Source organism: Ovis canadensis, chromosome 2 (assembly GCF_042477335.2).
Source record: "Ovis canadensis isolate MfBH-ARS-UI-01 breed Bighorn chromosome 2, ARS-UI_OviCan_v2, whole genome shotgun sequence".
In the NCBI taxonomy this organism is placed as follows: Eukaryota; Metazoa; Chordata; class Mammalia; order Artiodactyla; family Bovidae; genus Ovis; species Ovis canadensis.
In genome coordinates, this window is record NC_091246.1 from 249,115,608 (window position 1) to 249,137,527 (window position 21,920).

At 48.5% G+C, this 21,920-nt stretch overlaps 1 protein-coding gene across 1 annotated transcript; it reads left to right on the forward strand.

Moving 5' to 3' along the window:
* The first annotated feature begins 285 nt into the window (after nt 1-285).
* Nucleotides 286-2,679, forward strand: TEX46 (testis expressed 46). Its single transcript, XM_069573788.1, has 2 exons — nt 286-477; nt 2,482-2,679. Exons 1-2 carry the CDS (start codon nt 286-288, stop codon nt 2,677-2,679), a joined length of 390 nt encoding a protein of 129 aa, XP_069429889.1.
* Nucleotides 2,680-21,920: the final 19,241 nt, after the last annotated feature.

The window sequence follows — 21,920 nt, forward strand, 5'->3', positions numbered from 1 at the left end:
GGCCTGGAAGTACGGCTGAATGGCTGAGGTATCACAGAGGCCCCCATCACTTGGCTGGTGTGCGGATGTCATGAGATGATGCTTGTGAACTGCCTGTGAAAGTCTGGCACATTGCGGCTGCTTAAGACATAAGAGGAGTTAATATTATTGTTACGCGACAGCTGGGGATAGGGGCCAGTTATGACTCAGAGGGGGGGAGCAGCCATGACTCCTGTTATGGAGGGCAACTGTCCTTGATGGGGGGACTGAGGCAGGACCTCAGGGCCTGGGTGCTCTCAAGCCATAATGCTGGGGGACCTCATGTCTCTTTTTTGGAGTCTCCATGGGATACTTGCTTCCTCAGGCACCATAGGAGCATTGATGGCTTGGCTGATCAGCTATAAGCCAGCCTTGTTTGGCTTTCTATTCCTTCTGCTGTTGCTTAGCAACTGGCTGGTCAAGCATGAACTCAAACCCACTCCTCAAGAGCCTCAGCAGGTGAGCAAGAGGGACCTTAGCTTTCACTGAGGGTGATGGGAGAGTCACAGCTAGATTGTGCGGTGGGGAGACAGGGAAGGTGTCAGGAGAATCGGGCAAGATGGAGAAACCCGACTTTGGTCTAAGAGTCTTGCTCTGTAGCTCCCTCTTGGGTGATGGGGGACAAAGCATTTTCTTCATGAAGCTTCAGTTGCCTCGACTAAAAACTAGGGCCCATCCCAGACTCCCCTACTTCATGTTTAATGACAACAGGCTTTGACAACAGTAACAGCTACTTTATGTATTTTAAAATTATTTTTATTTTATTTGATTGTACCGGGTCTTAGTTCCAGCACATGGGATCCTTCGATGTGGCATGTGATCTCTTAGTTTCAGCATGTGGGATCTAGTTCCCTGAGCAGGGATGGAACTTGGGCCCCCTGCATTGGAAGCAAGGAGTCTTAGCCACTGGACTACCAGGGAAGTGTCTAAGAACTACTTTAAAGGGGGGAAATTAAGATGGGTAAAATTAAAAACATGTGTAACATAGATACATCACTCAAACTGAATAATGAAGACAGCAGGAATATATCTAGATTATGACAGCTTTTATATAAAGTTAAAAAAAACATGCAAAACAATATCCTGCCTTGGGTATGGATGCCTGTGTGCAGTGAAAGTGCATTAAGGCAGGGTTTCTCAACCTCTGCATGACTGACATTTGGGGCTGGATAATTCTCTGTGATGAGGGGACTGTCTTGCACAATGCTGGAATTTTGTCAGTATCCCTCTACCCACAAGGAGCCAACAGCACCCCTCACCTCTTTTGTGGCAGCTAAAAAGCTTTCCAGACGTAGCCAACTGTTCCCAGGAGAGGGCACCATAGCCTCCTATTGAGAACTGGTATCAAATGGAGTAAAGAAATTCCTGGAAAAAATAAATACCAAATTCGGGATTACGGTTGAGATAAGGTTCAGGGATGGAAAGGAACACTGCAGCAGACTCCACAGAGGACATCTGTCACCTCTGTGATATTGTGTTTCTTAAGCTGATGTAGGAACACGGGTATTTGTTGTGATATTTACTTTTTCTGCATGTCTGAAGTACTTGATTCTTAAATGGTTTTAAAGACCAGGAATTTGTAGTTGAATACTAAAAGAAAAAAAAAGTATTCTTATCAACTGCATGCAGAGAGGGGCGGGACAGATAAAGATGACAGAGATCAGAGCATTACTGAGGCTTGAAGGTTTTACGAGGCCTGACTAAATTCTCAGAGAGGCATGCTGGGACTTAAGAGAACGAACTTAAAGTGGCTGTGGGGAGGAAGTGTCGGGGAAGGGATGGTTATGGAGTTTGGGATGGACGAGTACGCATTGCTAAACTTAAAATGGATAACCAATTAGGAACTAGTACACAGCACAGGGAACTCCACTTATTTCTCTGGCAGCCTGGATGGGAGGGGAGTTTGGGGGGAAATGGATATGTACGTATATATGGCTGAGTCCCTTTGCTGTCCACCTGAAACTATCACATTGTTAATTGGCTATACTCAAATACAAAATAAAAAGGTTTTTTTTTTTTTTTAAAGAGGCATGTTGGGAAAAGCACAGCTCTAGAGACAGACATGTTTGGGTTAAGGATTTTACGTCCTCTGTGAATACAGCTTAGCGGGCCATTTCACTTATTCTTATGAACCAAAGGCAGCCCTAGATTCTGGGAGTTTGGGGGCTCTCATGCAGGCTGGGTGATGCTGAGAAAGGGCCATTTCCTCCCTCCATTCTCTCACTCACGAGATGAGGCAAAGAGGCAGGTCCTTAGATGCTGGTCATGAAATTGACCAAGATCATGTTTGTAACTCACCTGGCATGGGAAAGGATGACTGTTATTAACCAACTTTTCCTCTGTTTGTGGCCATGGGGAGTTTAGGAAGAGGCCGAGCAATCCAAGACTTGCGAAGCCAAAACCAACGGCACCTGCCTAAACACGAAAGAAGTAGAGAGACTGCACGCCTGCTTTGCCCTCCAGGACAAGATCCTTGAGCGGCTTATGTTCAGTGAAATGAAGCTGAAGGTCTTAGAAAATCAGATGTTCATCGTATGGAATAGAATGAATCACCACAAGCAGTCAAGCCGTCGGCGGACTTTTCCAGCAGGAAAGCACAGAATGCGGAGGCGGGAGTCTCTTTTCTCCATCCTCTCTGATTGCACTTCCAATTCCCCCTGATGAGGCCGCAGAGACTGCGGTGGACTGGCCTCTTCTGACATTATCTTTCCTCAGTAAAGCCCGATCAGAGACTATTGAATGTTCTTAGTGAATCACAGCGGACAGGACAATTGGAGGCAGAGAGATTGGTCGCCTCTAGAAAAGAAATCTGTACTCACCAGGGCAGCCACATGGTACCTTATGACACAGCCTGCTGGGGGCTCTCAGATCCAGTCCTTCCTCTCTTTCCACCTTCGCCCTGGTCCAGGCCCCTCTCTTCCTGTTCACCTTGAATCTTAATAACCGCCTCCCCAGTGCGGTCCCAGCCCCTAGTCACCTCTCCCGCTGGGCTCAGAGGCCACAGCCAGCCCTGCCAAGCACAGCTCTGAGACCATTCACTACCTTTCCTTGGGCCAATGCCTGGCCACAGTTGACAGAACTCCTCACCATGGTGTTCAGGCCCCGCATGATCTGATCCCCTTCCCAGCCTTCTTTCCCAGTTTCTCCCTTTTGCCTGCTTTTTCCCCTATACCAGAGTATCCTAAGCATCAATCACTAGTATGCTACCTTTGTATTTTTGCTAGAGCTGTGAACCACCTGAATGTTTACCTCAATGTTGTCCCTTTCAATCGACTCTTTTTTCCTTAATAAATTCACCTGTAAAGGACAATAATAATACAAATAAATAATTTATCTGTAAATTAAAAAACAGTACCATTTGCTTAAAATAGAACCTATCAAAATAAACACAATAAAAAGAGAACGATGTTATGAAGTTCCATCCAGAGAGCTTAGCTGTCCACTTGGAAGGCCTGAATCAGTAAAATTTGGGTTAAAAAGGGAGTTTAGCGAGTGTTAGCGCTTGAAAGACATGCAGCCCTCAGCTGAGACGTTTCTCCACAAAGGAGAATTGGGAAGGAAGTCTCTACCTTGCTGTGGGATCCAGGGTGACTTAATGCCCTGTGGGTATCCCACTTAAAATCAACTCTGGAACTTCCCTGGTGGTCCAGTGGCTAAGACTCCATGCTCCCAATGCAGGGGACCCGGGTTCAATCCCTGGTCAGGGAACTAGACCCCACCTGTTACAACTAAGAGATCACATGCCGCAGCGAAAATAAAAGATCCTGCGTGTCACAGCCAAGACCTGGCACAGCCAAATAAATTAATATTAAAAACATTGTTGGTAAAAATAAATCAATGCAATAAGTCATCCCTCTCCCCAAAAGTTTCTTGTACTCGCCCCAGTTGCGGTTGACCAGCCATCCCCCAAATGCAGTCACATCTTTGCTCTGGTGGTTTCTTCCCCTGAAATCCCTTATCTTCCCCTTTCTGCTATTACAATTCCATACTTCTTCCACAGTCTCCATCTGCAGAAAGCTTCCCTCAACCGAGCTGTAATGAATCTCTTTCCTTAGTTTTCTTATGGCACTTTAAAAATTTTCTTAAAACATTCATCTTTGGCTGTGCTGGGTCTTCGTTGCTTTCTCTAGTTGCGGCAGGCGGGGGCAGCAGTGGGCAGGCTTCTCATCGTGGAGGCTTCTCTTGTTGCCGAGCACAGGCTTTAGCAGCAGGCTTTAGCAGCAGGCTTTAGCAGCTGTGGGTCATGGGCTCAGTCGTGGCCACTCAGGAGTTGTGGCGCACAGGCCCAGTTGCTCTGCAGGACGTGGGATCCTCCCAGGCCAGGGATTGGACCTGCGTCACCTACATTGGCAGGCGGATTCTTTACCACTTAGCCACCAGGGAAGCCCCTCTTACAGCATTTTATCTGTAACCATTCAGTTCAGTTCAGTTCAGTCGCTCAGTCATGTTGGACTCTTTGCTACCCCATAGACTGAAGCACGCCAGGCCTCCCTGTCCATCACCTGCTCCTGGAGTTTACCCAAACTCATGTCCATTGAGTCGGTGATGCCATCCAACAATCTCATCCTCCGTTGTCCCCTTCTCCTCCTGCCTTCAATCTTTCCCAGCATCAGGGTCTTTTCAAATGAGTCAGTTCTTCAAATCAGGCAGCCAAAGTATTGGAATTTCAGCTTCAACATCAGTCCTTCCAATGAACACTCAGGACTGATCTCCTTTAGGATGGACTGGTTGGATCTCCTCGCAGTCCAAGGGACTCTCAAGACTCTTCTCCAACACCACAGCTCAAAACCATCAATTCTTCGGCACTCAGCTTTCTTCATAGTCCAGCTCTCACATCCATACATGACCACTGGAAAAACCATAGCCTTGACTAGATGGACCTTTGTTGGCAAAATAATGTCTCTGCTCTTTAATATGCTGTCTAGGTTGGTCATAACTTTCCTTCCAAGGAGCAAGTGTCTTTTAATTTCATGGCTGCAGTCATCATCTCCAGTGATTTTGGAGACCCCTAAAATTAGGTCTGCCACTGTTTCTCCATCTATTTGCCATGCAGTGATGGGACCAGATGCCATGGTCTTAGTTTTCTGAATGTTGAGCTTTAAGCCAACTTTTTCACTATCCACTTTCACTTTCATCAAGAGGCTTTTTAGCTCCTCTTCACTTTCTGCCATAAGGGTGGTGTCATCTGCATATCTGAGGTGATTGATATTTCTCCTGGCAATCTTGATTCCAGCTTGTGCTTCTTCCAGCCCAGCGTTTCTCATGATGTACTCTGCACAGACGTTAAATAAGCAGGGTGACAATATACAGCCTTCACATACTCCTTTTCCTATTTGGAACCAGTCTGTTGTTCCATGTCCAGTTCTAACTGTTGCTTCTTGACCTGCATTCAGATTTCTCAAGAAGCAGAACAGGTGGTCTGATATTCCCATCTCTTTCAGAATTTTCCACAGTTTGTTGTGATCCACACAGTCAAAGGCTTTGGCATAGTCAACAAAGCAGAAATAAATGTTTTCCTGGAACTCTCTTGCTTTTTCCATGATCCAGCAGATGTTGGCAATTTGATCTCTGGTTCCTCTGCCTTTTCTAAAACCAGCTTGAATATCAGGAAGTTCACACTTCACGTACTACTGAAGCCTGGCTTGGAGAATTGTGAGCATTACTTTACTAGTGTTTGAGATGAGTGCAATTGTGCAGTAGTTTGAGCATTCTTTGGCATTGCCTTTCTTTGGGATTGGAATGAAAACTGTCCTTTTCCAGTCCTGTGGCCACTGCTGAGTTTTCCAAATTTGCTAACATATTGAGTGCAACACTTTCACAGCATCACCTTTTAGGATTTGAAATAGCTCAACTGGAATTCCATCACCTCCACTAGCTTTGTTCGTAGTGATGCTTCCTAAGGCTCACTTGACTTCACATTCTAGGATGTCTGGCTTTAGGTGAGTGATCACGCCATCGTGATCATCTGGGTCATGAAGATCTTTTTTGTACAGTTCTTCTGTGTATTCTTGCCACCTCTTCTTAATGTCTTCTGCTTCTGTTAGGTCCATACCATTTCTGTCCTTTATTGAGCCCATCTTTGCATGAAATGTTCCGTTGGTATCTCTAATTTTCTTGAAGAGATCTCTACGACAGAATGTATCACAACCTTTTCATACAGATGGCTATACTTCCCCACCACTCTTCAACTAGATTATGGACTCCTTGAAGGCAAGCACAGCACTTGTATATCTTGTATACCCACCCATAGCACCTAACACCATGGCTAGCATACAGCCAGTGCTCAATATATAACAAGTATGACTGTTGAACACAGTCATGCAATTCCTGGCATTTTCTTTGCCCTTTCATTTTATGATGACTTTCCTCTATCCTGTTTTGTTTAAGAGCAGGATCCCTGGAGCTAAACTCCCTGGTGTCAGATCCCAACTCAGGCAACTCTTCGCTGTGTGATTCTGGACAACGAGTAAGTTAAGTGCCGTACTTCAGTTTCCTCCGCTACAAGATGGCCTCATCAATTGTCATGACGATTAGATACATTATCACAGGTCTTTGCTCAAATGATCCCTTCCTAGGGAGGACTAAGCCACCTTGTCTAAACTCGCACCCTTCCTTGTGTGTCGGCGTCTTGCACTTGCCCCTCCAGGCCCACTCTCCATCCTTCTTCCTTTTCTGCCAGGGAGCCAGCCTGCATCCTCAGGTTCCTTTGCTCCTTGTCTTCCAGTTGAGTTTGGCTTTTAGAGGGAAGCCTAGCAGGGGATGCGAGGGAAGGAGGGGGTTGGGGTGCTTATTGCCTCATCTGGGGTTGCCTCGGGCTGGTTTAGGGCTGGCTGGGTAATCGCAGAGGAGGCTCTTTTGACAAGGCCTTCTTTCCATTCCCTTCTGGTCCAAGGGCAATAGTATCCCCCTAGCTACTGCCCAGGGGTACTGCACTGCCTTATAGGTTCTCTATAGCCTGTTCACGTCTTTGTAAATAGTCCATTTTACACAGCAATGGGCCATTGCTAATGGTCTTGCTGTAGGGCCAAGTCTTTGAGCCACCCAGAACTGGACCATTAGGAGAATGTCCATATGGTAACCCTTGTCGTGGAGATCGATTCAACAATGCAACAACAAACTCAATCTAATATTACCATATGAATGAACCTACTGTAAGGCCCTGCATCTTAAAGAGAGCATCTGGAATGGAAAAGCTGATTAAAAGACTATGTGGCCATGGGGACTTCCCTGGTGGTTCAGAGATTGAGAATCCGCCTTTTATCCAGGGGGTGCAGGTTCTATCCCTGGTCTGGGACTCAAGATCTCACTTGCCTTGGAGCAACGAAGTGCGTGTCCTGCACGTGAAACGGAGCAACACCCGACGGTCCTTGCCTCTCCCACTGTGTGCTCTGCCTGCCTTTTGTCTGTGGAAAACTCTAGTCAAAGAAAAAGTCTAAAAGATGTTATGGGGAGGGAGGTGGGAGGGGGGTTCATGTTTGGGAATGCACGTAAGAATTAAAGATTTTAAAATTTAAAAAATAAAAAACTAAAAAAAAAAAAAATAAGTACAAAAAAAACCAGTTTACAAAAACAAATAATTACACCAGTTTTTATCATACCTTGTCAGAAATGCTACAAGTAACTACATGTTGTGAAAATTCATGATATAAAATAAAGTTTCATCCTGGCAAAAAAAAAAAAAAAGTCTAATCAGAAAAGTGAGAAATGTGGAAAGAAAGAAAAACAGTCAAAGGAGACTAAATAATAATAATAATAATGTAGTCATTAAGTATAGCCAAGAACCTTTAGTTCTTTCTCAAAGGCTGTAGATACTATTCTGAGCCATATCCTGTGAGCCGTCTTATCGATACTAAAACACCAGGTGAAGAAGTTAACTGCATGATGACCACCAGGACATAAGCTGCCATAATCCCGAGAAGTGACCACAAAGAAATGGGGACAAATGGCCCCTGGAACCGAAGATTAACTGTACTTAAAGAAACCAAGATGAGGCTAGTCAGACCAGCGATGACCAGTTTGAAGATGACGGTCAGCTGACTGTGTTGTTTCTGCACGTAGCCCCTCCCCCTCACTCTGTCTATGAAAGCTCTCACTCCCTGCTTGTCGGGGCAGTTGGGGGTGGTGGGGCGTGGCGGAGGCCCTTGGACAGATATCCGGCCCCCTCTCCCCTCCCCGCTCAGTTGCTGGCATCTGAAATAAGGCAAGCTTTCCTTTCCACCAGCCTGGCCTATTTATTGGCTTTTGATCAGCTGGACCCACACGCTTCTTTCGGTAACACACGTAGAGTCCATGTGCCACCACAGAAGATCCTGAATGATGAAACAAAATTCCACGTGCTGCAACTAAGATCCAATAGAGCCAAATAAATAAATAAATTTTAAAAAAAGAAAAAAAGATTGTGTGGCTATCACGTCCACTTTGGTGGACTAGACCCACACTTGGACCTGCCATAATGGTGAAACCACTATTATAGGTCTCGGAGGGCCCATTGAGGATCTGTTTGACTTATGAAGTCGCTCGTGCTCAGGGAATATGCATTACTTGCCAGGAACGTTGACCTGTGGCTCCAGGGGGCACATTGGCCTCCGGATCTGACCAACTGGCAAAGCAGTTATCTTGGGTTCTGACCGCTGTGAGCGTGGTTTAGGTCTATGGAGTGGCTGTTCTCTTCCACCAAGCAGGCAACAGCGAGAGTCTCGGGACCCTGATGAGTACCTTAGTCACGTGCAGGACTTCCCTGCTGTGATACAGTCTGCTGATGAAATGATCTCGATGGCACTCCTTCCAGCTGTCCACATGGAATTCACCTGCTCTTCCGCACTTGCTACCTGCAGGTGGGGGGTACAAATGAGGCTTGGCAAGGCTGGTTTGGGGAGCAATGACATTAGCCATCCCCTCAAGATCCTCCGTGGGCACTGAGGAGGTGGACAAGCCTCCCTCTATGGCTCAGGCAGGTGTGACAACTCCTGGGAAATAAATGTTCCAGGAAAGGACACATCGGCTACCTCATCCCAGGCACACGACAGACTCCAGCAAATCTAGGAAGAATATACACAGCGAGCTCAGGAAATAGACCGGGGTGGAGGGCTAAATACCCTCTCTCCTCTTCTTCCAGACCTGAACAGGCGATGCTAAACAGCCTCAATCAGCTGCCCATGCCAGGGCCAGGGCATGAATCTGTCACAGTAATAGACCATCCTACCTGCTCTCATCGCGCTCAATTATGGGAAACCTTATCGGTGTCTCACTCTGTGACAATGGCAAGGGACCTTGCTCCCAGCAGGCCACAGCCAGTACCTGCTGTGCCTGTGGCCTTTACAACCATGTTCTCATCCTCCTCATGGATGATTTTTTTAAAAATTATTTATTTGGCTGCTGCTGCTGCTAAGTTGCTTTAGTCATGTCCGACTCTGTGTGACCCCAGAGATGGCAGCCCACCAGGCTCCCCCGTCCTTGGGATTCTCCAGGCAAGAACACTGGAGTGGGTTGCCATTTCCTTCTCCAATGCATGAAAGTGAAAAGTGAAAGTGAAGTTGCTCAGTCGTGTCCAACTCTTAGCGACCCCATGGACTGCAGACTACCAGGCTCCTCCATCCATGGGATTTTCCAGGCAAGAGTATTTGGCTGCACCAGATCTTATTTGCAGCATGCAGGATCTTTGGCTGAGGCATGTGGGATCTAGTTTCCTGATCAGGGATCAAACCCAGGCCCCCTGCTTTGGGAGCTCGGAGACTTAGCCACTGGGCCACCAGGGAAGTCCCCCATGGCTGATGCTGAGGCCTGCTGCAAGAATATTGAGCCACGGTGCCCTTTGTAACCCATAAACTGTCCTGCATTCTGGATATCGGTCCTTCCTTGCTTTCTCCTTGGACCTAACGGCACCTGCATACAAACCTTCATGATCACACAAGACCGGTAGGCAAGGCAACATTTCCCAGCACCAGCCTCAGGTGCCACTGACACAGCATGTTCCCATGTTAAGCACATGGCTTTCATGCAGGTCTCCCTCCCATAGACAGGTAGAATCATGATCCACAGCTGCTCTGGAAGGAAATCACCCTGGGGACAGCCAGCGCGCTCACTGCCAAGGTTATCATCACTCCATAGCTCAGGATCAAACCACACAGTTTTGGACGATTTGCTGGCCAGCTAGGGGAGTAACCACACCGGCCAACAACTCCTGCTGTTTCTGGGTTAACACTCTGAGCCAAGTCAAGAAGCCCATCCAGTGACTGCGGCAGCAAGCCCAGTGTCCCCAGGCTACTTCTCCATCTGAACCTGGGGCTTTCTCTCTAGACTTGGCGTGGACTCCATGGCCAGATGGCTCAGGCCTCCGTGATGGGCTTTGTACGATTACTACTCCAGGCCTCCCTCCAGCATTAATCCATCATTGCCTGTTTGGAAGTGACTTATCAGCTCAGTTGAATGTACTCTTGTTTTTTTTTTTTTGGTAATATTTATTTCCGTGTCTGGCTGCACTGGGTCCCAGTTACGTTACGGCAACCAGAATCTTCAGTTTCAGCTTAAATTGCAGCATGGACACTCTCATTTATGGCACGTGGGATCTAGTTCCCTGACGGAGGATTGAGCCTGGGCTCCCTGCATCGGGAGAGCAAACACTCAGCTACTGGTTCATCAGTGAAGCCCCTGTACTTACTGATTTCTACTCCCATTTGGTAGGCTTATGCTTCATGAGCCCCTAGGCCAGAGGATGTACTGGAAGACCCTAGAGGCAACACTCCAAGTTTCTAGCAGCAGGTGGGCTCCAGAGGGGCCTCCCTTCCCAAAGCAGAAATGATTCCACACAGTCTCTACTTCCCACGGGGTGGCTCCTGCCCTCAGCACTGCAAACAATTCCCCTGGGGTCTGAGCTCAGATCACGTTTTCTTTACTTGCAAGACTAATCTTACACTTGCCAAAAATGATGTAGAGTAGGGGATGGGGGTGAGGGTCCATCTCCTGCAGCACCCTCTAGGAGGTTTCCAGCTGTACCCTGACCCCCATGTCTCTCTCCACAGGAAGACAAGAGGTTGGACTGATGACGCAATGCCTCCAAGTTTCCCCAGTAAAGCCGGATTTGCACCTGTGCTGTGTGACTTTGTGAATTCACCTTCACTACTCACATCTCCTGGACCTTGGGGCTCAGTCTTCAGATCATTTCTTTACTCCTTCTCACTCTCTTGGTGGTTTTAAATATCATTTTACTGGGACTTCTCTGTGGGGCTAGTGGCTAAGACTCCACAGCCCCAGTGCAGGGATCCTGGGTTCAATCCCTGGTCAGGGAACTAGATCTCACACACCGCAACTAAGACCTGTTGCCGCCAAATAAATAAATACCATCTAATGGTGCATGTCAGTGATTTCCTAAACTGTGCCTTTGATACAGATCTCTAAGTCCCAGACTGTAATGTTGAACTGTCTGCTTCCACACCTTCACTCAGACATCTCAAAATCCACAGAGTCCGTGCTGAATTCTCTGCCTCCTCGCAAACGCTCTACCGCGTGCGGGCTTCCCCATCTCACAGTAAAAGTCAGCCCTCCGCTTCCAGTTGCTCAGGCTGAAAAGCTTGGAGCTGGTCCCGACTCCTCTCTCCTTCTCTCACATCCAGCTCTAATTCATCAGCAGGTGCTATTGGCTCCACCTTCCAAGCGGTTCAACTCCTGGGTTGGGAAGGTCCGTTGGGGATGGGATAGGTTACCCACTCCAGTTTTCTTGGGCTTGGTGGCTCAGCTGGTACAGAATCTGCCTGCAATGCGAGATACCTGGGTTTGATCCCTGGGTTGGGAAGATCCGCTGAAGAAGCGCAAGACTACCCACTCCAGTATTCTGGCCTAGAGAATTCCATGGACTGTATAGAGTCCATGGAGTCGCAGAGTCTACGGAGTTGCAAAGAGTCGGACACGACTGAGTGACTTTCACTTTCATTTTCCAAGCATATCCAGAGTCTCTATTCTCACCACTTCCCCTGCAGCTCCATGCCACCACCATCTCTCATCTGAATGAGACCTAGGTCTTCCTGCCTCTGCCCTTCCCCTCTAGTCCTCTCTCAATAAGGAAGCCGGAGTGCTTGCTTCCTTAAAGTTGTGTCAGGTTGAAATTCCCTGATGGCACAGTGGGTAAGAATCCACCTGCCAATGCAGGGGACACAGGCACGATCCCTGGTCCAGGAAGATCCCAGCTGCTGCTGGCAACTAAGCTGGTGTGCTGCAGTGACTGAGCCCACGCTCTAGAGCCTGTGAGCCGCAATTTCCGAGCCTGTGTGCTGCAGCTGCTGAAGCCCGTGCCCCACAGCAAAGAGGAGCGCCCGATCGACGCAACTACACAGCAAAGACTCAGCGCGGCCAAAAATAAATGCTTTTGAAAAACATGTCAGGTCATGCCCTTCTGCTTCAAACTGCAACGACTCCCATCTCACTCAGTGAGAATCACGGTCCCTCCTGCGGGCTGCGGGGCTCCCTATAACCTTGCCCTCCACCATCTCTCTGACCTCGCCTCTACTCTGTGCCTCACTTAACCTGCTCAGCCACTGGCCTCTTTGCTGTTCTGCACACTCTTACTAAGGCTCTGCCATGGCCTCTTTCTCTCTTGTCCATACGCCCAGCTCCCCTTCGGTGACTTGCCAAATGTTTCTTTCTCAAGGAGGCCATCCTGACTTCCCAGTTTAATACTATAATCTACCCCCTTTTACTAGGTTCTGCTTACTTTTCCATAGCATGCATCACTTAAAAACTTTATTTATCTATTCGTCTGCAGTGGCTCTTGGTTGCAGCGTGTGGGATCTAGTTCCCTGACCAGGGATGGAGCCTTGGCCCCCTCCCCCGCATTGGGAGTGCAGAGTTTGAGCCACTGGACCACGAGAGAAGTCCTACATTTATCACTTTCTAATATACTGTTTAAATGCTGCCCCTACTAGAATAAGGGGAAAGGATTAGGAGAGAGTAAGAACAGAAAAAAGTGGGGGAGAAGGAGAGTGGAGAAAAGGATAGAGAAGAGACCCTAGGGGCCATGAGGGGAGCCCGCCTGTCTGATGGTAACGACTGGTCATCTTTTTCCGAGCACTTGCTACGTGCAACACAGAGCCCTGTGCTCTGCATGTCGCGGGGAATCCTCACCTGGACCACGAAGGACTAGGTTCCATTCCGTTACCCAGTTTTACAGATCTGCACACTGAGATCCAAGAATAGCCTAGAAATCTGACCAAGGTGACATGCATGATAAGTGGTGGAGCTGGGATCTGAGCCCCCAACAGTCTAACGCAAGGGTCCACTGGGCAGGTTTTTAGACTGCAGGTTGAGAATTTTAATTTTTCCAGAGAGCAGTGGCAGCCATGAAAAGTTATTTAAGCAAAGGACTAATATGATCTCTCATCTATAAAGAGGATGAACGCACCGGTTATTGTGGAGATTATCTTGGTTCATGGATGGGAAGCCGTTGGACAAATGCCTAGAGATGCAAGGCACCCAGGCTGGGCTGGAAGAATTTACAAGTGGTCATCTGCTGCCACCGTGTGGTCATTCTGCTGTATGACATGATATGGATTCTGGTCTGGCTAAATTTGGTAGAGGTGGTGTGGTCTGGGTGGAGAAACTGCTTTAAGGCTGGGGCAAAGGGCAAGGGAACAGAACTCTGGACAAATATGCATGGAGGTCAGGAAGCAACAGTTAAAACTGGATATGGAACAACAGACTGGTTCCAAATAGGAAAAGGAGTATGTCAAGGCTGAATAATGTCACCCTGCTTATTTAACTTATATGCAGAATACATCATGAGAAATGCTGGGCTGGATGAAGCACAAGCTGGAATTAAGATTGCTAGAAGAAATATCATTAACCTCAGATATGCAAATGACACCACCCTTATGGCAGAAAGTGAAGAAGAACTAAAGAGCCTCTTGATGAAAGTGAAAGAAGAGAGTGAAAAAGTTGGCTTAAAGCTCAACATTCAGAAAACAAAGATCATGGCATCCGGTCCCATTACTTCATGGCAAATAAAAGGAGAAATAGTGGAAATAGTGGCAGACTTTGGTTTTTTGGGCTCCAAAATCACTTCAGATGGTGATTGCAGCCATGAAATTAAAAGACGCTTGGCTCCTTGGAAGGAAAGTTATGACCATCCTAGACAGCATATTAAAAGCAGAGACATTATCTTGTCAACAAAGATCCATCTAGTCAAGGCTATGGTTTTTCCAGTAGTCATGTATGGATGTGAGAGCTGGACTATAAAGAAAGCTGAATGACGAAGAATTGATGCTTTTGAACTGTGGTATTGGAGAAGACTCTTGAGAGTCCCTTGGACTGCGAGGAGATCCAACCAGTCCATCCTAGAGGAGATCAGTCCTGAATATTCATTGGAAGGACTAATGCTGAAGCTGAAACTCCAATACTTTGGCCACCTGATGCAAAGAACTGAGTCATTGGAAAATACCCTGATGCTCGGAAAGATTGAAGGTTGGAGGAGAAGGGGATGACAGAGGATGAGATGGTTGGATGTCATCACCGACTCAATGGACATGAGTTTTGAGTTAACTCTGGGAGTTGGTGATGGACTGGGAGGCCTGGAGTGCTGCAGTCTGTGGGTCACAAAGAGTTGGACACAACCGAGCAACTGAACTGAACTGAAAGGGCAAGGGAAGAGCTCCCAGAGAGGAGCTGGTGTCCTGAGGGTGAGGGTCTTTATCAGCAGAAATGCAGAACTCTGAAGTGGATTAAAGTGACATGAAGTGAAAGTCGCTCAGTGCGACTCTGTGTGACCCCACAGACGGCAACCCACCAGGCTCCCCCGTCCCTGGGATTCCCCAGGCAAGAACACTGGAGTGGGTTGCCATTTCCTTCTCTTTTGTATGACTCTTTTCGACCCCATGGACTATACAGTCCATCCAATTCTCCAGGCCAGAATACTGGAGTGAGTAGCCTTTCCCTTCTCGAGGGGATCTTCCCAACCCAGGGATCAAACCCAGGTTTCCTGCATTGCAGGTGGGTTCTTTACCAGCTGAGCCATAAAAAAAGCCCAGGAATACTGGATTAACTGATTAAGATATTGAGCCCTGGTTTGCCAGAGCAAACCAGAATGAGAAGTGATCCTTACCCTGCGTGTGTGCTAAGTTGCTTCAGTTGTGTCCGACTCTGTGAGACCCTCTGGCCTGTAGCCTACCAGGTTCCTTTGTTCATGGATTTGCCAGTTCCAGGCAAGACTGCTGGGTTGCCATGACTTCCTATAGGGGATCTTCCCAACCCTGGGATCGAACCCACGTCTCTTACATCTCCTGCATCGGGAGGTGGGTTCTTTACCACTAGGGCCACCTGTGAAGCCCAGATCCTTATGCTAGAAAACCTCATAATCTGATGGAGAGATAGCATGGGACATGCATTAGTGTCTGGGAAACAGTGAAGACTCCTGGGCTCAAATCCCAGTCTTGCCGCTTCCTGCAGACTTCACTTCTCAGAGCTTCGTTTTCCTCACTGGAGAATAAAACCTGCCTTGTGGGATTGCTGTGAAGACCATGGGTGTAATAGAAAACACTAAGCACCTGTACGTCTAGCCTGCTCAGAGCCTCAATAAAGATGAAAAAAGCAGCCAGGTACAAGGGGAAGAAATCCTGGGTCCCAGGCCCTTTGCTGTCGCTAAGTTCTCTGTGTGACCTTAGCAAGTCAGCTCCTCGCTCATTGTTTCACCAGCCATACAATGTGGAGCTCAGAGAAGATTAACTCAGATCACTTCTCACTCTAATTTATCAAGCCCTTTTTCTGGGTCAGCCCAGAATTTTGGTCTCCAAAGAGGAAGATCCAGAAGGCTTGCCCCCATCCATTCACATACTTGATCTTGAGCATTGGCCAAACAGAATAATTCAAGTCCTGTCCAGTCGTGGGGTGATTGGGAGGCAATTACGATGTTCTACTGAGATAATGATGTGGAAGCTGGGGCAATCCATGAACTGCAGAGGAGCCTTGCTCCTCAAAGTGTGGTCCACGGACCAGCAGCAATGTCATCTGGGAGTTTGTTAGAGATGGAGATCCTTAGATCCCACCCCCACCCACTGACTCAGCACCTGCAGTTTAACTTGATTCCCAGGCTGTTCCTACCTGTGTTTAGAATGAATTGGAAAGTGCTCTGGGGCAATGGTTCTCAACTTTGACCACACAGCAGGATCGATGAGGCTTTTTCAAAAACTGTGATGCCTGGGCTGTATCCCTGGGGACCTATGGGGAGTGGGACCCAGACACTGGTGGTTTTTATAAGCTCTCCAAGTAATTCCAATGTGCATCCATATCTAGTGTCAAGAAGGCAAACGCATTCTCTCTTTTGCGCCAACTAAAATCAATGGGTAGCGGCTTTCTGGAGTATTCACTGGGGAAGATCTCTGTCTGCCACAGGTGCTGAGTAGGAAGTGTGGCATAAAAGCCAAGTTATAAAAAGAAAGTAACTTTGACGGAACCCTTCCTAGGAGCCAGGTCCTGGGCTACCTGCTTTGCACACACATATTGCAGAGTAATCCTCACAATAACGTAGACATCATACCCATTTCATAGATGGGAAAACAAAGAGGGCCCCAAGGTAGTTACAGAACTGGGATTTGAACGGAGTTCTGTGAATATGTGTGGACTTCCCAGGTGACTCAGCAGTAAAGAATCCGCTTGCTGTTGCAGGAGGTGAGATTCGACCCCTGGGTTGAGAATATCTCCTGAAGAAGGAAATGACAACCCACTCCAGTATCCTTACCTGGAAAATCCCATGGACAGAGGAGCCCGGTGCTATGGTCCACGGGGTGGCCAAGAGTCACACACAGCTGAGCGAGTGAGTACGCACACACACAAATGAATACGTAACAACGAGGCTGACCCCGGTGGCCTTCGAACTGTGTTCCTCGGGGCCGAGGGTTCCTCAGAGGTCGCTGGAGGAGCTGGTGTGGGTGGTGGCAGTTCTGGGAGGCCCCAGGGTTGAGTCAAGGCTGTTTCCCGGCAGTTCCCATCACCTTTCGTCCCCACACGGGGCTGGGCAGACACTCCTCTTGGAGACAGCATTCCTGGGCCTGGAGCGTTTTGGGTCACGTGGTGCCACGCCGTCTCCCTGGCAGATGTGCCCCCTACCCGCTGCTCGGGGACCCCAGAAACTAATCCCCTGGCGTGTGACACACGGAGGGATTAGTGCTGGGAAATCGGAGCCACATCTGGCAGCCTTTGGGGAGCCGGCAGGGAGCTTGTGCAGGGCCACCCTCGCACTGGGATCACAGGGGCTCCGGGAGGCGCAGGTCGGAGCTGCCCCGTCCTCCTGAGCCTGCCAGGAGAGGGTGAGTCGGGGGCAGACCCCCAGGGCTCTGACAAGGCTTGTTTCTGAGGCTTGAAGCGGGAGGAGGAGCTGGAGGTAGAGACAGTGGCAGGGAGAGTGGCCGACTGTTCCGGTTCCCCTCGGACGGAAGGGGTTTGGGGCTTTCATGCTGAAATCAGGACAGACGGGACAGACCTGGGCAACCAGGGTTTTCCCTGAGTTTGTTTCCCCTTGCCTTTGAGGCAGAGCTTCATGAAATGGGGATCCTTGCCCTGGTTAGCCTCGTAGTATTGGTGGGCGGGGGAAACAACGTGGGAGACGTATTCATGTCTGGAAACCGCGAGGGCTCCTGGGTCTTCGTCTTCCCTCCTCGTCTTCTGGCATTCCTCCAGCGCCCTCTTCTCTTTTCCAGCCTCCAGGAACTCTCTTCTCTCCACTGACTCAATTTCCCCACTCACAGCGTCTCCTGGACTATAGATCTGACTCCTCAAGGGCTGGAATCTTTCACGGCATGGAGAGAGTGAAGACCCAGGTGAGGCATAGCCCCATGAAGCCTTGCTTCAGATATTGACCTAACTCATAAATCACCCCCACATCACCTTCCTTGTCATCACTCACATTTCTAGAGTTTGCACCACAGGCCGGGAAACATTTCATGTGTTTTCTGGGTATTAACTTATCAAATTCTCAAAACAAACCAGAAATGGAGCCTCCTCTTTTTCCTGTCTCAGGGACCTGACTGGAGTGTCCCCAACTCAGTCCCAACCACCTGTTCAATGAAACTTTCCCCCTGCTCCCACCCTGAGGCTGAGCTCAGCGGCATCCCAGAGCCCCCAAGAGCCCTGTGGCATGATCTGTTTACATCTCTTTCCCAGAGGAATTATTATAACAGCGTCAGCTACCAGTTTGTGAGTAGCTAGTTTTGAGGGGCTTTGCCTACATTTTCTCAGTTCAGTTCAGTTCAGTCGCTCAGTCGCGTCCAACTCTTTGCCATCCCATGGACTGCAGCAAGCCCAGGCCTCCTGGTCCATCACCAACTCCTGGAGTTTACTCAAACTCATGTCCATTGAGCTGGTGATGCCATCCAACCATCTCATCCTCTGTCGTCCCCTTCTCCTCCTGCCTTCAATCTTTCCCAGCATCAGGGTCTTTTCAGATGAGTCAGTTCTTCGCATCAGGTGGCCAAAGTATTGGAGTTTCAGATTCAGCATCAATCCCTCCATTGAATATTCAGGACTGATTTCTTTTAGGATGGACTGGTTGGATCTCCTGGCAGTTCAAGGGACTCTCAAGAGTCTTCTCCAACAGCACAGTTCAAAAGCATCAATTCTTCGGCATTCAGCTTTCTTTATAGTCCAGCTCTCACATCCATACATGACTACTGGAAAAACCAGTAGTTTTCTCAGTTACCCTCCCCTAAAGTCTATGAGGTGTAGGAATGATGGCTGTGCCTATTATGCAGACAGGGAAACTGAGACTTGCAAAGGGGTAGTCATTTGTCTACAGCTAATAAGGGCGGAGCCAGAATCAAGTCCCAGGGCCCAGAGCCCTTGTGTCTGACCTCCAACCACCCTGCTGGCTCCACAAGGGACAGATGTGAGCCAAAGGGAGTAGTGCTGGGCCCCATACACAGCCAGCCCCTGGGGATTATATTCTGATTGAATAACTAACTGGGCAAGGAGGTCTGCCCCGGAGTGGCCAATGAGGAGAAGAGAACTGAGAGTCTCTGGGCTGCAGACCACCTGGAGAAGGAGCTGAGTAAACTGTGTTATGTCTGGGATTTGGGAGAGTTTGGCTCTGAGTCCCTACTCCGTGAGCATCTTCCAGCTGGGACGGGAGAGAGGAGAGATGCCCTGTGGCCATTTCAAGTCACAGTGTGAGCAGCCGGGGAGCACGTTTAGACGCTAGACACAGACCCCACCTTTGGGTCTATTGGAATAAATCCTGAGACTGGAGAGATATGAGATGAGGCTGGGCTCCAGAGGAGGGCTGCAAATCAGGCATGCAGAGAACCCAGGCACACGTTGGGGTCGGGGTGGTATAGAGATGGGGCTAGAACCCCACCTCCATCATCTGCTGCCCATGACCTCTGCAAGTCACCACAAGTCTGTAAATTTCATTACCTCCAGAAGAAACCTGTACCCCATTAGCAATCATTTCCCTGTACCTCCAGCCTCTGGCAACCACCGTCTACTTTCTGCCTCTATGGATCTGCCTATTCTGGACATTTGATATAAAGGGAATTATACGTGGACATTTAATATAAAGGGACATTTATATAAAAGGGAATTAAGTGTGGCTTCTTGTGGCTGTGGGTTTATAATGTTTTCAATGTACATTGATGTAGCAACTCATTTCTTCTTGTGGTTGAATAATATCCCATAGATATCCCCAACTTTATGTATTCATCATTGGATAGACCCCACTTTTTGGCTACTATGAGTACTGTTGCTATGGATATACAAGTACACATTTCTGTGTGAACATGTGTGATCTCATTCATCAAGGGCAGCAGAGACAGCCCAGTGGTTAAGGATGCCCAATTCTGGAGCCGCCTGTATAGGCTCAGGGTCCAGCTCTGCCACGTGATACCATGCAGTTTGGGGTAAAGGGCTTAGCATACGTGAGACTCAGATTCCTCACTTGTAAACTAGAGGTAGTAGTAATAATACTATCTCATGGGCTATAGTGGGAGTTAAACAATTTAAGCTTCCCTGGTGGATCAGTCAGTAAAGAATCCGCCTGCCAGTGCAGGGGGCTTGAGTTCAGTTCCTAGGTCGGAAAGATCCCCTGGAGAAGGAAATGGCAATCCAAGCCAGTATTCTTGTCTGGAAAATCCTATGGACAGAAGGAGCCTGGCGGGCTATAGCCCATGGGGTCACAAAAGAGTCTGAGCAATTAAACAACAACACAGCAGCAACCTAAAGTACTTAGAATAATGCCCAACACATAGCAGGTGCTTTCTGTGTCTACTGTCTCAACACAACTTGGCCAGGTTAGTGCCTTTCCTATCTCACAGATGAAGAGATTGGGAGTGGCCCAGGATTTTATGGGTCTTAGGGTGATGTATCCTGGATTTGAACGTGGGTTTTGCTTTGCAAGGGTGTCTTCTGTGATTAAACATTCTAGAGGCCTGACTTTGAGACCCAGCTCTCCAGCAGCTGAGTTGTGATATGCTTACCCATTCGCTGAGCAAATCCTCACCAGGCCCCTAGAACAGGTTAGCCACCGAGGTCAGCAGGGAGCTCACCAGGGAGACAGTATGGAGCTGGGCCAGCCAGGATGGCTAGGCATTAGACATCAGCAGGTCAGCTTCCTGAGGACAGGAATTCTGACACCAGCTCACTGCTTAGTCCGCGGGGCCTGAAACAGTTGCTGTTTAGTTGCTAAGTTGTGTCCAACTGTGTGCAACCCTATGGACTATAGCCCACCAGGCTCCTCTGTCCATGGGATTTCCCAGGCAAGAATATTGGCGTGGATTGCCATTTCTTTCTCCAGGGGATCTTCCCAACCCAAGGATAAAACTCATGTCTCCTGTATTGACAGGCAGATTCTTTAACCACTGAGCCACCTAGGTAACCCCCAGGCCAGCTCCCTGTAGACAGGAATTCTGGCACTGGTTTGCTGCTGAGCCCCGGGGGCCTGGAACAGTGTCTGACACCTAATAGGTGCTCAGGAGAGGGTGGGCAAAAGGACAAATAGATGAAACAGATCAGTCTAGCCCTCAGTCCTGGGACAAGGGTTCTGAATCTTGAATTCCTTCCCTGTTATCTCGTTCTTCAGGCCCCCTAGGAGGGACAGAGAAGGATTAGGGGAGAGCAGGGAAGAGTCCTTTCACAACACAGTTTAGGTTACAGCAGCAGTGAAGATAGTTCAAAAGAGACATCAAACGGGACCTCCCTGATGGTCCAGTGGTGAAGAATCCGCCTGCTAGTGCTGGGGACATGGGTTCGATCCCTGGTCCTGGAAGATTCCACAGACCTCGGAGCAACGAAGCCTGTGCCCCAGCTATTGAACTTGCACTCTAGAGCCCCCATGCCGCAACTACAGAAAGCCTGCACGCAGCAGTAAAGACCCTGCGCAGTCAAAAAAATAAGAGACAGAGAGACATAAGACACATTAAGACATAAGGTGGAGAGTCAGGCCGGTTGGATTTGAATCCCAGCTTTGCTATCACCTTGCTCTGTGACCTTGAGCAAGTTGCTCAGCTGCTCTGAGCCCCATTTAATCACGTCTAAAATGATAGTTCTCAAACCCACTTCATGAGCAGATAGTGAAATGTGGTAAAATAATACTTGTTTAGGTGAACAGCACAGGCCAGGCATAAAGCTGACAGTTAACACACGACGTTTATCATTCTTTAGACGAGTCCTTTCCTTCCTGTAACTGCAGTTTGCCCACCTGGAATTAAGTTTCAACAAATGCTTGTGAAGCCTCGTCAAGAACTTTGGTTGAGTAGCTCTGAGCTGTGTGACTCTGGGCAAGTCACTTAACTTCCCTGAGCCTCATCTGTGACGTCAGGGCACTAAGGGCGCCTGCCTCAACAGGGCCCTGGGAGAGGCCTCTGAAAAGGCTTAGCACAGTGCTTGCAGCACTAACTGGGAGTGTCTCCAGGAGACTAAGTTTGCCTTGAGGGAAC

Bases quoted from the DNA above. Each gene is read 5' to 3' on its own strand.
- TEX46 (XM_069573788.1), top strand. From the start codon at position 286: ATGCTGGGGGACCTCATGTCTCTTTTTTGGAGTCTCCATGGGATACTT. The intron at 478-2,481 runs GTGAGCAAGAGG...TTTGCCCTCCAG, and splicing joins CTCCTCAAGAGCCTCAGCAG to GACAAGATCCTTGAGCGGCT.